Source organism: Labrus bergylta, chromosome 23, assembly GCF_963930695.1.
Source record: "Labrus bergylta chromosome 23, fLabBer1.1, whole genome shotgun sequence".
Lineage (NCBI taxonomy): Eukaryota > Metazoa > Chordata > Actinopteri > Labriformes > Labridae > Labrus > Labrus bergylta.
This window is the reverse complement of record NC_089217.1, coordinates 6,045,188-6,061,112: the sequence shown is the minus strand read 5'-3', so window position 1 is coordinate 6,061,112 and position 15,925 is coordinate 6,045,188. Positions and strand designations below refer to the sequence as shown.

The window sequence follows — 15,925 nt, the reverse complement described above, 5'->3', positions numbered from 1 at the left end:
TTCAAGAAGGTTCAAGATCAATTCAAGGTAAGAAAAAGGGCGATAATAAAAGAAGCACATGGGGATAAAAGTAAAAGATAAAAGCCAAACAAAAACAAAGAAACAAATTCAGATTAAAGATGAAAAGATGCTGCAAACACAAAAACACATTTATCACAACAACAGCTACCGCTAAGATAAGTCTCCCTCCATGACGGTTTACCTCTCTTGTGGGAATACACAGCTGTGTGTGTGTGTGTGTGTGTGTGTGTGTGTGTGTGTGTGTGTGTGTGAGAGACAGAATATCCCAAGAGCAGATGTGCTGATATGAACACCACCACTGTGGAAACATTGATTTATGGACGAGCTAGTGATGCTCTAACATGCTAAATAATGAAAACAGTATATATGTGTGTGTGTGTGTGTGTGTGTGTGTGTGTGTGTGTGTGTGTGTGTTTCTGCACTGTTGTTGTGGAGAGGACAATGCCCCTGGGTGTGTTTACTGTTTGCATCCTTGTGGCCGTCTTGTTTTTTTTTTTTTTCCCGGACATATACATCTAAACATCCTCGCTTTCTTGTGCTGCAGCTGCTGGAATTAAATCAGTAGGTTTATGACAACACTCAGCTCCATGTTCAGAGAATACTAATGCAGGGAAGACGCACAGCAATGGGACTTTGGGGGGGAATTATTTGGAGGATATTTGCATGACAATGACACACTTTTAATATAAGCATGTAGGTTGCAATTTGCAATTTATATCAGGGCTGTAGGTACAAATATAATGGAATACCCAGTCTCTATTTATTGGCTTCCCGTATTAAATTAGAAACAATCCCTGATGGGAAATAATGCTGAATAATCGCTTATTGAACTTCTCCGTGGTGCAGTGTTATTGATGGAAGTTTTAATTTAAAAAAAAAGACAGAATCAGTTATTAAAGTTCTTCTTATATCGAGTCGTATTTTTGTGTGACATAAAGTTCTCAAACAAGGAACAAAAGAAATATGCAGTGATGAGAGTCAGTAGGACCAATGTAGTGAGCTCCAAGAGCTTAGAAAGAGCAATGGTATTGATTTGGAAGGCTGTATATAGTAACAAGAGTGTCTATGTCCATATGCTCTGGTTTCAACATGATGCCAGAAAACAAAAACAACAAAAAAAAGAAGAAGAGCCACTGGACCCTTATCTATAAAGCCACACCATTCTGCATGCTCTGATAAGCCTCCTATCAGTGTCACGCTCTCATACACGACGGTCAAAATCACTTCAGGGAAAGCCGGGAGTGTGAGTAACCCTGATGCATTTCAGCCAACACAAGATGAGCACAGACTCTGCTCCAACAGAAACCCATCCTGAAGCTAAATAGGTCTGCTTATTGAGGCTATCAGAGGCCTTACGTAACACAAATACCTGTCTGCTGTGTTCTTGTGAGGGCTGTGGATGCTTCGGTGCGAGCTGGCTCACAGTAGCGCCTTTCAAAATGAGTTGAGGGGATGTAATTTATCTTCCTTTTACATAAATAGCTCCAATGCAGAGTCCAGGGGGAATGGGAAGAGTTTATATGTGTTATAAAGAAATCATAAAAGCGGCAAAGGAGAGGGCGGTGTAAGAAGGAGGGAGTAGATTTTGTAAGGCCAAATCTGAAAAAGAAAAAAGGTGCGGGGATTTTGTGTGTGTGTGTGTGTGTGTGTGTGTGTGTGTGTGTGTGTGTGTGTGTGTGTGACCAGGCCAAGAGTCTCGCAGAGCGGGAAACAGCGTGACACCGAGGCTGAATTATTCATCCAAGGTTCCAACCGTTAAAATATTGATGCTCCGACAAACCTCGACACATCTCTCAGGCCACCTTTCTTCTGTCTTTCCTTTATTCCTCAATTTCTCTTACCTGCATTCTTCATTCTACAACAGATATGACCAGGGAAAAGACGGACGGGTGGAGGAAAAGGAAATGAGAATTGATCGTAGGGAGCTTATAAGTGAAGAGAAACACAGAGGTATTACATGGTTGGATTACAGAGGTTGTTATCCTGTGTAAGTAAAAGATCCATATAAACACAGAGAGAAGAAGAGATGAAGGAAGAGTCGAGGGGGAATTGTGCAGGGGAAGTAAGAAACAGTGATTTAGAAATAAGAAAAAGAGGGGGGGAAAAAAGGTAGAATTTGAGTGACAAACAGGAGAAGAAACGATAATGAGAAAGAACACAAAGTACAGATTAGATCGTCAAGCTGAGAGTAACTCAGAATCGTCTGCAGAGACTCAGATGTATGAAAAATAGATTTCATGAACGTGTTTTTCTTAAAGCCTGACGCAGATCAAGAGGAGAACTGCCCTAGAAAGAGACAATTTTCAATGATTTTGTTTTTACACGACATTGAAAAGAAAAAATGTGTGCCAGTGCTGTGTTTCATTCTCGCAGTGACAGCAAAGAAAACAAAACACTTCAATGATGTTACAATAAAGTGAAATAAAATAAGAAGTGTCCCTTTTTGACTTTTTTTTTGTTTTTGCAGAGAGATCGATACCAGTTGGACGCCTGTTATCGTAAACATGATGCTGCAACTGGGAGAACGTTAGCTCAGCTCAGCATAAAGACTGGAAACAGTGGGGACAGCTAGCCAGCCAGCTTCTGGATGACATGCACCGAACAGGGTTAGGATCTGGAATTGAACCTGTGACCAATGCGTCAAGGATTGATGCCTCTGAACATGGGGCGCCGGCTCTACCAACGGAGGATTAAGTATGAAGCATAAATGTTTGTTCACTACTGATGTGTATTTAAATATATAATATAAACTTATTTGTAAAAAAATCACTGCAGATTTGTGGACTGTGTGGGTTAAAGGCATCAGCAAACTGTTAAAGAGCCTCACATTTTTACAATTAGACTGAAAAGGGCGACAAAATGAGACAGAAAGTTCATATAGAAAAGATCAGCAAAGGAAAATTGAGTAAGAAACGTGTGTGTATGAGTGTGTGTGTCCCCGCGTATTTAAAACGTTCACTTCATCACCCGTTCCTTCCACCTCCACCTCCATCACCGATTTCTCATCTCCACTCTGCCCCATTTCATCTCGGTGTGTTCGGCGCACACAAAGGCTCTCCTTCTCCAGCCAGAGAGACAATTAACCCCGGCTTAATGAGCAACACTGGGGAAACAACTGCCTCCCAGAGACCGATAAATATTTCACCAGCCCTGTGTTTATACCCCGAGCCTGACAACAAGAGCGCAGAAAAACCAGGCCACGGTCGTTCCAAGCTCAACTCTTTCAAAGTTCTTCTTTTTTCTTTTTTTTTTTTCCCCCACTCTTTGGCTTTGTCTCATGTGGGAGCAGTGTGAGAGAAAAGCAGTGGAGAAGCATATGGAGCATATATCTCCTCTGGATGCATTTTGATTACAGAGAAAGTGCCTGTGCATTTTTTTTTTAATATTCTTTTTTTTAACAGAGACAAGAGAAAACAATGACAACGACGACGACGAAAAATAGAACAAAGGCTTATGAGAAAAAAGATAAATGCACTTCCAGGAGCTGTTTTGCATCTTATGAGCATTTGTAGGTATTTTTAGAGGCAGCGGCACTGCAGGGTGCTTACTTCAGAAACAGCATGACGGAAGGAGAGCGTAGAAAGAAATCAGGACTGTGAACGGCGCTTGAGCCCGACGCTGTGGCCTGTTACAGTGTCTCATTTACATACACATCCTGCGGTCATCAAAATGTGTTATTTCTGTCTCTGGGACAACTTTGAAGGAGGTATGGATGGGGAAAAATAACAAAGTAACATGCAAGAGGGGCAAGTCGCCTTTTAGCCAAAATACAGCAAGAATAATGTGAAAGACGTGGGGGCTTCTTTTTCTGCATGTTGCTACACACAAAAAAAAAAAAAAAAAGCAAAAAACCTGAAAGTGTTCCTCAAAGAACTGCAGAAAAAGTAAAAGAAGAGAAAACGATAGAGTCAGCTAACTTCCTGGTTCACACAAAGACTGACACAGCTATTAATAAAAGCAAAAAGTATATTAATAGATAAAAGCATCATGTGTTTAACAGAAAATGAAGACGACACTGCAGGACTTTTTTTTCTGCAAAAGCACCAGACATGTGTCAAAACTCTCCTGCAGGCCTGTCCTGTACTGAACACTAACATTTATACCCGACGGCATCCAAAAAAAAAAAAAATCCAGTGTATACACTCCTCAAAGTCAACCACGCAGTAAAACTGTGACACGGCAGTGAAAGGTGAACGGAGCCGCGTCCACTTCAGTCAGAAAATGTGTCAGTTATACCGCCGAGCCGACTTTAAAAAGCCTCGCCGTCGTTTTTTTCTCTCTTCAACCACTCGTGGGCTGAATGTGAGCGTGCTGAAGTAAAGGCTTGTTTTGAGTGTTTGGAGAAATGAAATATTGACTGTGTTTATGTGGAGTCTTAAACTGGACTTTCTCTGTGCGGGGTGTGCAACTGAGCTTATAAATGATTAGCCAATAAAATGCTGTATATGTGTAGGTTCTCTTTGCTGCTTTAATAACGATCTTCTTTTGCAAACAGGCTTTCATTGGATGAGTTTGAACGGCTTAAAGTGTGTTTTTGGTAGAAGAGACGTCACCTCAAGTGCTTTTTTGTGCTTGCTGGCTGAATAAACAAATATATGTTAGCACACCTTTATGCTCTTCTAAGTATTTGTCGCCTACTCAGGGTGTTGATTTAAAAGGTTATCAGCATTTTTCCAGCCCTACTAGTTCTGCAAGTACCTACATGTTGTTGGACGTTCTGCATACAGGATATACCCAGTATTGTGAAGCTTTATTTTGGTATATTCATTTTACTATACAGCATTAAAATTCTGGCTGCACGGTGTACCCCGCCTCTCGCCAAGTGACAGCTGAACAGGAAAAGATGTACAGAGTATGGATGGATGGTATATGATTCTACTTTGTCTACAGCAGCTCTCGCATGTCTGTTCAGTTTGCTCCTCAGTCGCTCCCTCTCTGATGTTTCTTTCTTTCTTTTCACTTGTTAACGGGTTTTTTTGGGGGAGTTTTTCCTTAGTGGAATCAAAGAGGTCTAAGGGCCAAGCTTTGCTCGATAACAACTTCTTCACTGTGACCATATGGGAAATCAAAGTGTTTACAGTGTCCTGGAAAGCTGTGCTAAAAGACAGAGTTAAAAGCCGACTGTCGTAGGGGAAAGGTTGAGACGTGTGTTGGTCAAGTTTTGGGGTAATGGAGAACATTTATAGTGCTGGACAAGGTTGTTAAAAAACAGAAATACTCGTGTCTGGAATGAAATGAAGACAGAGATGGAGAGAAGTAAAAAAACAGTTTGTATCACTTCTGCAGAGCTGAAAATGACAGAAATGGTCCGACACTGACCCGGTCCTAATCAGACGATGGTGCACAGTTTGCAAAATGTGTTTGACCAGTGGACAAAAAGTCTCTCAGGAGAGCGGGTGTTGTTTGCTTTCTTTGTTAAGTCCATAAAAGCAAATCTGTGATTTATTTGACTGAAAATACAACTGAGTTGACTTTGCATTTTTATCAGGATAACAAATAAGTAGCTTATAGCGACTGTTGGATTTGTATCCAAGCTTTTCACCAGAGCTTGACAGATATACCAGTCAGCAGGTATCGTTGGGCCGATATGGAAGGAAATGGTTGAAAATCTTTAAATATTGATTAATAATTATTTAATAGGTCAATTGTTAATCTGTACATATTTTAATGGTCTCAATCTTGTATCAGTCAGGCTCCACTTTTGACAAAAAGACAGATTTTCTTGCAACTTTATCAACATAGTTTTGTGTTCTGTGTGTTCTCATAAGCAGCCGTTTCCTCAAACTTCTGCTGACACACTTGGCAAATTCAGCTAATTATGACAAACTGCGATGCCTGACTTCTTTGAATGTTCTTTGTTTTGACACATTGGTGATACTTTGTTACTAAAACAACACACATTTCATGCTTTGTTGTCTCATTTCTACCCGAAAAGGAGCTTGCAAAAGTCAAATTTGTGCAGCGTAGTGCTCAGAAGGAGGCAGTTGTGTGGAAGCATAACTCTCGACTGACGGATGTTTGGCCATGAGAGAAATCACTGAGGTCTCTGCCAGCGAGGGGAGAATGGAGACACATTTACTTATGGCTTAGTCAATCTAATTATACGAGAATCTTGACTTGCTTTATACCCCATCAATCCCTCAGAGGGGTGATTGCATTTTCTTTCCACCCTGTCCTTTTCCCTCGGTCCCTCGATTCTCGCTGCAATGAAACTGTTTTTTTTATTTTTTAATCTTTGGCAGATTCTCCGTCCATCAAATGTCTCTGGAGGGAAGGTCAGAGCAACCTTCACTCCTTCATTTCATCACATCTCCCTGCCCTCCTTCCCCTCGCTTCCATTCCAGTCTTGCTTGGAGTGATGACTGGCTGTAACAGTTCATTAGCCGCCGAGGCCCTGTTAGGATGTGCTTAACGATGATAGCTGGGGCTGAGAGAGCGGAAAGGGAGACGGACCGAGACCTGATGGCTGAACGGCTTAAATCTAACCTACTGTTGAAAGAACGCCTCACTTTAAGAGCAGCATCTAGAAGGGGAAAATACGTGTTTAATAAAAAAAAAGGGGTGGGTGGCTTTAGATAAAGGTCACCGTAGTGGACAAAGAAAATGACAGCAAGAAGAATAAAAAAAGATAAATGAAGACGTGAAACAGATAGAGATAGAGGGGGACACAGGAAGAGCAGGTCTGTGGTCTGGGGGGAGGAGGGGGGGAGGGGGGGCACAGGAGATAGAAAAGTGGAGAATAAAAGCGAGGGGAGTCTAAAGAGGTGAGATAAGGTGAAATTGTATTTCTCTCTTTCTCTTCCATCAGTGGCCGGGCTGATAAGTGATGTCTGACAACGCCGGTGGCAGGGGACGACTGTCATCTAAAACACTCCCATCCATCTGGGGGTACACTGTTTGATAACGTGTGAGAGTGTGTGTGTGTGTGTGTGTGTGTGTGTGTGTACTGCAAATGTCAGTGTGTGTGGAAAAACGTCTGTGTGGGATTCATGTGTGAGAGAGGGAAACTAAACAGTGCTACAGTCGTGTTCCAGTCTACTTCTCAGGTATCAATGTGGTGTTTGTAATGTTTTAAATAAAGCACTGGTGTGTTGAAGCATCACTAGTGAGCAGGGATTTCACATTTAGTGTCTTCCTTTGTTGTAGTTTTTGCTCTCCAGCGTGCACGGGAGAACACACATGATGTACCGCTGCAAAGGGCCGAATGCAATTATCTGTTTTACTTCAAGGAACGGGAGCGTTTTTTGGGGGGGCCATATTTCCCTTTAATGATAGGACAGCTGAAGAGATACAGATACATGTTGGGGGATAAGAGAGTGGGGGGGGGGGGGGGGGGTGACATGGAGCAAAGGGCCGAGGTCAGATTCAAACCCACGGCCGCCGCAATGAATGCTGTAGCCTCTGTGCATGGGACGCATGCTCTAACTATGGAAGGGAATTTAGTTTTACTGTATCTGACAACAAAGTCGCATATATATAACTTCTAATGATAATGATTTAAAGCAGCATAGGGAAACAAACAAGTCCAAGGAATGTCTCTGGTTACCACGAGCGATGTTGGTGTAACGTTTTCTGACCACCACTACCAAGAAAAAGTCTACATCCTGGCCCCCTGATGAAATAAAAGGTAAATGTCCATACATTTTTAAACCTGTAATCTTCCCCTTAAGTCCATTTTTCCTCATTCAGCTCCGAATGTTTGTAAGTAATGACCTTCTTTTAAAAAAATAAAAAAACTGGTAGCAGTATGATGGCTGCATCAGAGAGCAAGTTGAAAGTGAAATGTGCAGATTAACAGAATAGAACAGATTGGTTATCCCTGCTGGAGAGATGGCATCTCATTCTGGCTTTCTTGACAGTCGGATCAGTGAAACAGACAAAGCTCCAGAGCCACGCAGAGACATTGATTAAGGCTACACAAGGACAAGCCTTTCATCTCTTTGTGCAGTAAATACACTTCTGAGTATGAGTTACTATTGACAACATGAAAAAAAGGTTCAATTACTTGTCAGAATGTCGAGGAAGAACTTTTGTTTCTGCTGCAACAGGACGCCTTGGTGTGAATTGTTCAGGGACGCTGGCCGTGTGTGTGTGAACGCTCGTGGAGTCAGGATGAGCCTTTTCACACCTGCCGCCCCCCTCTTGCATCAAGGCACTGTGACAATAGTGTCACTGGCGGGTTGGGGTGTGTGTTCATCCGCCTTTGTGTGGTGTGTGTGTGTGTGTGTGTGTGTGTGTGTGTCAAGGCCAGGTGTGAGACAGGTACAGCACTTCCTGGCAGCACCCGGAGTAGAGGGAGGGAGGACTGATGGGAGTCAGTGTAGGATGTAACAGCTGCTCTCAGAGGTACTGGACTGCACCACTTCATCACAACCTGACACACACACACACACACACACATCTGCACCGAGGCATGTTGGCTTGACTTTTACAACCTAATCCAACAATACAAAGCCTATAGTTTGCGTTGTGTTTCATCATGTAAAGTGAAAGAAGCATACGAGATGTTTAATTAAACACTCAACGCAGGTAGCGACACACAACAGGGGATTGGACAAGCACACAATAACCCGCTGCTTTTAATTACACTCACACCATTCACCTGAGCATACAGCGAGAGAGGAGGGAGGGGTAAAACCGAACGAGAGCAAGAGACGCACGGACAACGATTTAAAAAAAACAAAAAAAAGCAGCTTGACAGGTGATTAAAGCAGGAGTGCTGACAGAGACGAGTTTTAAAAAAAATAAAACACAGCAATAAACCAGAAAACAAGAGCCCTCACGCTACAGGCCTCACGTTGCATCATATCAACCCATCAACTAGAAGAGGACGGCAGGAGACGTCACCCGCTGTCACTTCTTCTGCGCTCATCGGAACAATAACAACATCATCGTGTTCAGCAGCGGCAGCACGCTGAGGCGTTCTGATAAAAGGCTTCTGATGTTGATGGCTGAAAAAAAAAAAAAACCCTCCACTGACTCACTTTCACAAGAAGAAAGAACATGCCTGTTCTGCACTCGACTTCTTTATCTATTTCCCAACAATTCTCTTCCAGGAATACTGTCACGGTGAAGCATAGCTGGTATTTTTGGAAGATTTTTTGAATTTTTCCATCATAACGGTGTGTGTTTCAGGAGTAGAGAACTATTTAATGGATCTCTATAGCTGAAGGTAGAAATAAAACAAAAGTGATGCTTTAGGGCAGTGATTCTCAACTGGTGGGTCGCTGAGCTGTTATCAGTGGGTCGCAAACATGTGACTGGAAAAAAAAAACATGTCAAAAAGTCTATGACGCGCTCTTAAAACATGTTGCTTTTTGTTCCTTCACTAGTTTGTCATCTGAGGTCCAAACTGCACAATTTTTCAATAAATCTAAAAAAATATCAGAAATTTGGGTCACAATTTTAATGAAGGAGTTGGCGGTGGGTCCTTAGGCTAGACCAGTTGAGAACCACTGCTTCAAAGGGTTTTGTTCATATTCACATATGATACGTAAATCTAAAAAAAGAAGATATTCATAATGTCTGAAAGCAAACGCACAACAACTGTTCTGCTTAAAATGAGTCATAGGTCAAGAACACAAAGAACAGACTGTGCACTAGACTCCTGTGAGCTATGAGCTTCTAATAATAATAATGCTATATGTATGTTTAGATCCATGACATTTTAGATACTATCATAAGCATTACATCATTTTGTTTCATTTTATAACCGCGTTTCGTTGTTAAGTCTTTACTTCCCACAATAAAGAACATTTTATACGGCGCAGAGAAGCCTTTGTTTTGTGGCATTCAAACTAATCTTCAATATTCATCAGTTTTCATCTTTGATCCAAATGCACATTTAATTCAGTCCCACTGATCCCTCGTAATGAAATCTCCCCCGAACACCAGCTGAGGATAAATACAAACCAAACACCCTTCTGAGGACGTCCAGACGATGGCCAATCCTTTTTTTTTTTTTTACAAGACTGACAGAGAAATAATTAAAAGATTCCATGATTTTATTTTAGACGTTTGTCAATATTTAATTTGAGCACACTAGTATCCTAAGTTTACACAGAAACATAATTACCTTTAGTTATCATATATTTAGATAAGAAAAGGGAAGAAAGCTGAATTTTTAAATAACAATGTACTCCAAAATTATTTGAATATATGGATAGATTTTTTTGATCATGCTTCCTCACTGTAAAGGCTGTATCGTGTGTCATAAGAGATACACACACTCTGTCATTAGACGGACAGGATGGCCTCTCGGAGCTGTCCGCCTAACACACAGTAGGATTAATCAATCAAAGCTCTTGTCTTAGGAGGGTTCACAGGTTTAATGATCCATCACTGCTCCTCATATCCACACACTGATCCATCACGTCAACACGTCTGGCTTAAGAAAAGAAAAAAATCAAGTGTGAAGTACAGAAATAAAGTGATCTGCAGGTCGTTTACGGGATAATTACAAGGGTCTTGATGATGTAACGAGGACCTAAGCTGGCTGCTGAGCGCTTCTTTGATGCGTTCAAAAGAGCAGAACTGTATGTAAAGCTTATTTATAACCAAACAAATCATATCAGTAGTTAATATGCTTACAATGTACATGTATTTAGAACGCTGGGGGCAGGGCGGCTGCTGATCAGTTGGTAGAGTCGGTCGTCTCTCAAACAGGAAGTTTGGGGTTCGTTACCCAGCTGCTGCTGCCTCCATATGTCAGATGTGAGCAAGACACTTAACTCCAAGTTGCTCCCGCTGCTTCAGCAGTTGCATATACATGTGTATGAATGGGATAAGTTAATACTGATGGACACTTTACATGACAGCCTCCGCTATCAGTGTGTGAATGTGTAGGTGTGACCTGCAGTGTAAAAAAAAGCTTTGAGTAGTCAGCTGACTAGAAAAGCGCTTTACAAGCTCAAGTCCATTTACCATAATTATTGTGATAACACCTTTCTCTACTTAGCCATGTCTTATTAGCTAACAATCCAAAATCTTGAAATACTGCCCAAAGTGGTCCTCGTCTTCTACGTCCTCAAATCGATTTTTTTGGCTCACTGATTCAAGCGCAACCTTACGCTCTTCTCTGTCAGAGAGGCCATTAATTTAAAACCTTTAGGTGACACATATGATGTCATGCTACTTTGTCTGGTGTCCTTTTTAGCACCTCATCTGTCTTTTTAATAGCCTCCTGAGGGCTTTTCATTGCCACCTTTAAACTGCATATGTGCTGTGTGGACACAAATGTGGAAATAATTCTGGCTCTCACAGCTGCAAGTTTTTCTTTTTTTCAAAATCATCTTTTGAATTCTGAATGATCGTAAAAAAAATATATATATATGAAAACAAATGGTATTCATTTAGAGGAATTAATATGTGGCTCTCATCGTGTTTGAACTCATTTCCAGGTTTAATGATCTTGTCAACAAAACAAAACAAAGCGGCTGTAAACAAAATGATGATGTATTTTTGGCCATCTGCCTATAAAAAGCCTGAACAACAGCAACCGCTGCGTCCGAAAGTAACATCTCAGTCGGCCCACACAAGAAGGTGTACACAAAAAGGCGCGCATGCACACAATCATGCACACACAAACACAACCACACACCCGGTGTCATGAGTAATCTGAGATATAAAGCCTCATCGATCAGATCTGCTCTCCCTCGAGGATTACATCATTGCCCAGCAAATAGCCAATCAGAGCGCGGCGCAGACTGCCCGCTCTGTGACCCTACCTCTTGTAAAAGTAAAGGCAATAAGAAAGAGCCACACACACACACACACACTCACATTATTCTGGTCACGTCACAAGGAGGCACTGAATCGCTCTCTCAGGTATTGAGTGTTTTTATGTAAACCTGCACCACTGCTGTGCTTCTGTTGTTGATGTAACAATAGTCCATGTCGAGTGCTCTTTTGTATTGTTTTCACATACACATGGATATGTTGTTGAAGAAAGGGGCATCGAGGGTGAAGGTATTATGCTTCATGAATTTGTGGAGGTTAATTTATGGGCTACAATTTATACACTCGAGTCGAAAACGTGGGCAGAAAGAGGCAGACGATGCATTCAGGCGCCAACTGGCCAGACTGTGTTTTATTTGCTTTATAGAATTTTAAAAAGGTATCTTAACACTAGAGCAATGAGAGGTCATTTTCGAAAATCGGTTGCAACTTTGGGATTTAATGCATCAAGCAAACTAATATTTAAAGGTCACATATTATGCAAAATGCACTTCAGGAAAGTTTTTCTAACACTAATAAGTGTCTCTAGTTTTTCCACAAACCCTCCAATTATGAGAAAAGTCCATCTTCTGCCTCTTTTGCCTGCTCCACTTTCCAGAAAATGTCCCTTCATGACATCACAAAGGGAAGTAACCCCTCCCCCAGGTGGCTGACGCTCCCACAGCTAGTTCTGAGTCTGCCTTCTAACCGTAAAAAATAGGGCATGGTGCAAGAAAGTCCAAGCCACCTTCCAGAGAGGGGGCGTGGTCAAACACGGCTTATTTACATTTAAAGGTACAGACACAGAAACAGCCTGTTCTGAGCAGGGCTGAAATAGAGGAGTTTATAGACATGATCAAATACAGGATCAGAGTGGATGTTTATCAAGAAACTCCACAGACATGTCTTGGGGAGCTCTGAGACTTATTTAAACTTGTTGAAAAGGAGTATAAAATGTCACCTTTAATATTTACCAGTATATGCCTTTCTTTTGCTAATTCATATTAAAACAATTGTAGTGTTTGTCAAGGGGTTTTGCTTGCCATGAGTGTAAAATCCAAACCCTGAAACTACAAATAAAAATGTCCTGGCATCAACACATCCCTGTGCAAATCTGGCTAGAAACATTTGTTGCTCATTATACCCCATCTATGCCATTACTCATTTTCTGTCTCAATGATTGACTTAATGAAGGCACTAAATTCCCCCTCCAATAAATGTAATAAGATAAACTATATAAATTTAAAAAACTGTTTTGTTTATCCATCTTCTTCCTTTTGAGTCCATATAACCCAGGCAGACTTTGAGTTATCAGTTTGAACATATAGAATATACTCTGACGTACCTTGACGTAGCCTCCGGTGGAGACCAGGAGAGTGTTATCTGGGGAGAAGTGCAGGTCAGTCACCCAGCCTCCGTGCAGTGAGTCCATGGCGTCTTTACCTTCACGGGAGCAAATTTTCAGCAAAGAGCCGTCTTTGACGCTCCAGAGCTGTAACAGAACAACTGAAACTTAGATCAAAGACAATCATAAGGTAGACTGTCACTGATAAGCACAGACCAAGATGAGTTACACACTCGTGGATCGAGTACAAACATACAGACGGATAAATTCAGTTCATTCTACAATTCTACAATTCACTTAGCAGACGCTTTTATCCAAAGCGACGTACATCAGAGAGTAAGTACAACACAAGAAAAAAGGGAAGAATGTCAGTAAGAGCAAACGATCAGCTTTGAGTCTGATTGGACACACAGGTGCTGACAGGAAGTGACCAGAGGCAAAGCACAACATGGACGGTAGTTCTTGAGAGCTCTAATCAGTATAGAAACCATCTTATAAGTCGTCGTCATCAAACAAAAACCATCGTCATTACCATCATCATCATCAATAATATGGAGACCATCATCATTAAGTTAGTAGGTATTCATGAAAGAGCTGGGTCTTCAGCTTTTTCTTAAAGGAGCAGAGGGACTCTGCAGATCGAATGGAGTTTGGAAGTTCATTCCACCACCGGGGGGCGACAGAGGAGAAGAGTCTAGTCAGAGACTTAGGACCCTGTTGTGAAGGTTGGATCAGACGCCTTTCATTGGCAGAGCGTAGTAGGGGGGAGGGAGTGTAGACCTGGATGAGAGAGTTAAAGTAAGGAGGAGCCGTTTTTGTCGCTGTTTTGTAAGCGAGCAGCAGAGTTTTAAATTTGATGCGAGCAGTAACTGGGAGCCAGTGTAAGGAGATGAACAGCGGAGTGACATGTGCTCTTTTAGGAAGGTAGAAGTTCATGTCAGCGTATACAACATACTTCGTTTTTTCACCTCTTCATTTCTTTTCACCATTTTAGGACTTTATCCCGCCGTTTTCCCGTCTTTTATCCTGCTTTCAACCGCTTTGGCCGCCTAACTTTCTTTCATGTTACCCTCGTTCATGTCATAAGTGCCACTGTGAGGAGCCATGAAGAAGTGAAGCCTTGAGGCAGGGATTACATTAAAATATCTAAATATGGCATCAGCAATTTTATTATTTTATCACATAAGACAGGATGCCGATATTGCCGGATCGATATTTTGTCCCAACCTTATTGATAATATTGCTTGCTTTCAAGGTCAAGATAAGCAGAAAGAGAGTCTGCACTCCTATACAGTGTGTCTGAATCTAAATGAGGAATTACCCATGATGCACCTCATATATAATGCAAAGATGCTTTATGATTCAATCGTCACCAGTGAAGCACATCATGTCGATTGCAGCTGTTATGCAAGCGTTCACATGCCATGTCCATTTGACAATGACACATCACACGTACAGCTATATTTAACACTTGGCATGCTTTTGTGCAGAATGACTCACATTTGTTTCCATAGAAACAGGCGTCGAGTTTTTCAGTGTGCTTTATGTAATTGGATCTGATGGATTCGCCCATTTCTGGATAATGGAGCAGAGCAGCTCAGAGGCCACCAGAGGGCGTTAACCCCTTGTTGACCGAGGCAACGCCGCGGGCCGAGCCGTGCTGCACGACTTCCTCCTTATTTGTCTCTCATCTCAGTCTCACTTTTTCCATTTACTTTCCGTGTGTCTCGGTTTGTGTTTTTTTGTGTACGCTCGGTAACAGACTTCCAAAGCCTTGGGGATCCAATTTGGCAGCCCAAGTCCTCTCCTTCACCTCCCACTGTCAGACGTCTCCTCCTCTTCCTGCTCTCTTCATCACATCTCCTCGCACATCCTGCAACTCCTGCTACACAGAATCTGAGAGGGAGCCCTGCCCACTTCCTTTCATGTCTCCCCTCCTCTGTGCACTGCAGCAATCATGATGTATTAGTAAGCACTTTATCTAAATGAGTGATGAGGTGTAATTAGGGGCTGATCTCTGGAATAAATGTTGACTGCTGCTATAATTGCATTTTTTTAATGTTCCATGGCAAAATAGGCGGATTAAGGAATTATACTTCTCATATTCGTAACACAATGCAACTTTGTGAATACACACCTCCCCCCACTCCTCCTATCTACTCATAACTTGCTTATTTTCTGAAATCTTATAATAATATGAAAATATCCCTTCCCTAACTTCTTCAAGGCAACTTTCTGCCTTTAGGTTCTGTGATGAAGGAGATTTCAGACAATGCATTTCAGCATTACAACCTAAATGAGAGTGAATTCCAGTACCAGTAACTCCGTGTGAGAAATGCAAAATGTGCTGAAATGTGACCACCTCTCTCCCTCTTACATTACCTTTCTATTATTGTATTTCACAAGCAAATCAAGTGAAGGAGAAAAAAAAAAAGAAGAAGCTAATGCTAAAATGTTTTGTTCGCTCACCCTGATCTCTCCGTTGTCGTCTCCCGTCGCGATGCACCGGCTGTCCCAGGAGAACCTGCAGCTGCGGACACAGTCCTGGTGGCCGCTCAGTGTGCCGACACACTGCCACGACTCGCAGTGCCACAACTAGAAGAAGACAGCAATAAATAAAGGAGACATTAGAGCATTTTCTTGCAGAGGATGGACAGTCAGTTAAATACAATTATAAGAATCAATACAGCGGGCTTCACCTGAGAATAACATTTGATAATAATTGTGAAGTTTATTTCTGTTCACCGCTTGTTAATAGGTCTTATGAGGAGAAATAATCGTCTCAGATGCAGACATTATGTTGTAATGATGCTGCATCTGAATAATGAAACTGTTAATGAGCTC

The 15,925-nt window shown here is 41.8% G+C and overlaps 1 protein-coding gene and 1 long non-coding RNA gene across 2 annotated transcripts in view; one reads left to right on the top strand and one right to left on the bottom strand.

The window, feature by feature from the left end:
• Nucleotides 1-6,953, top strand: part of LOC136177642 (uncharacterized) — a 9,246-nt gene extending 2,293 nt beyond the window's left edge. Inside the window, exons 2-3 of the long non-coding RNA XR_010665152.1 lie at nucleotides 2,489-2,715; nucleotides 6,830-6,953. This is a non-coding gene — a long non-coding RNA (uncharacterized lncRNA). The remainder of the gene's footprint in view (nucleotides 1-2,488; nucleotides 2,716-6,829) is intronic.
• The window catches only part of apaf1 (apoptotic peptidase activating factor 1), a 40,359-nt gene that overhangs the window by 5,341 nt on the left and 19,093 nt on the right, over nucleotides 1-15,925 (bottom strand). The window contains exons 25-26 of the mRNA XM_065951377.1: nucleotides 15,551-15,676; nucleotides 13,082-13,228 (exon numbers count right to left, since the gene is read on the bottom strand). Coding sequence (XP_065807449.1) covers nucleotides 13,082-13,228; nucleotides 15,551-15,676 — 273 coding nt within the window. The remainder of the gene's footprint in view (nucleotides 1-13,081; nucleotides 13,229-15,550; nucleotides 15,677-15,925) is intronic.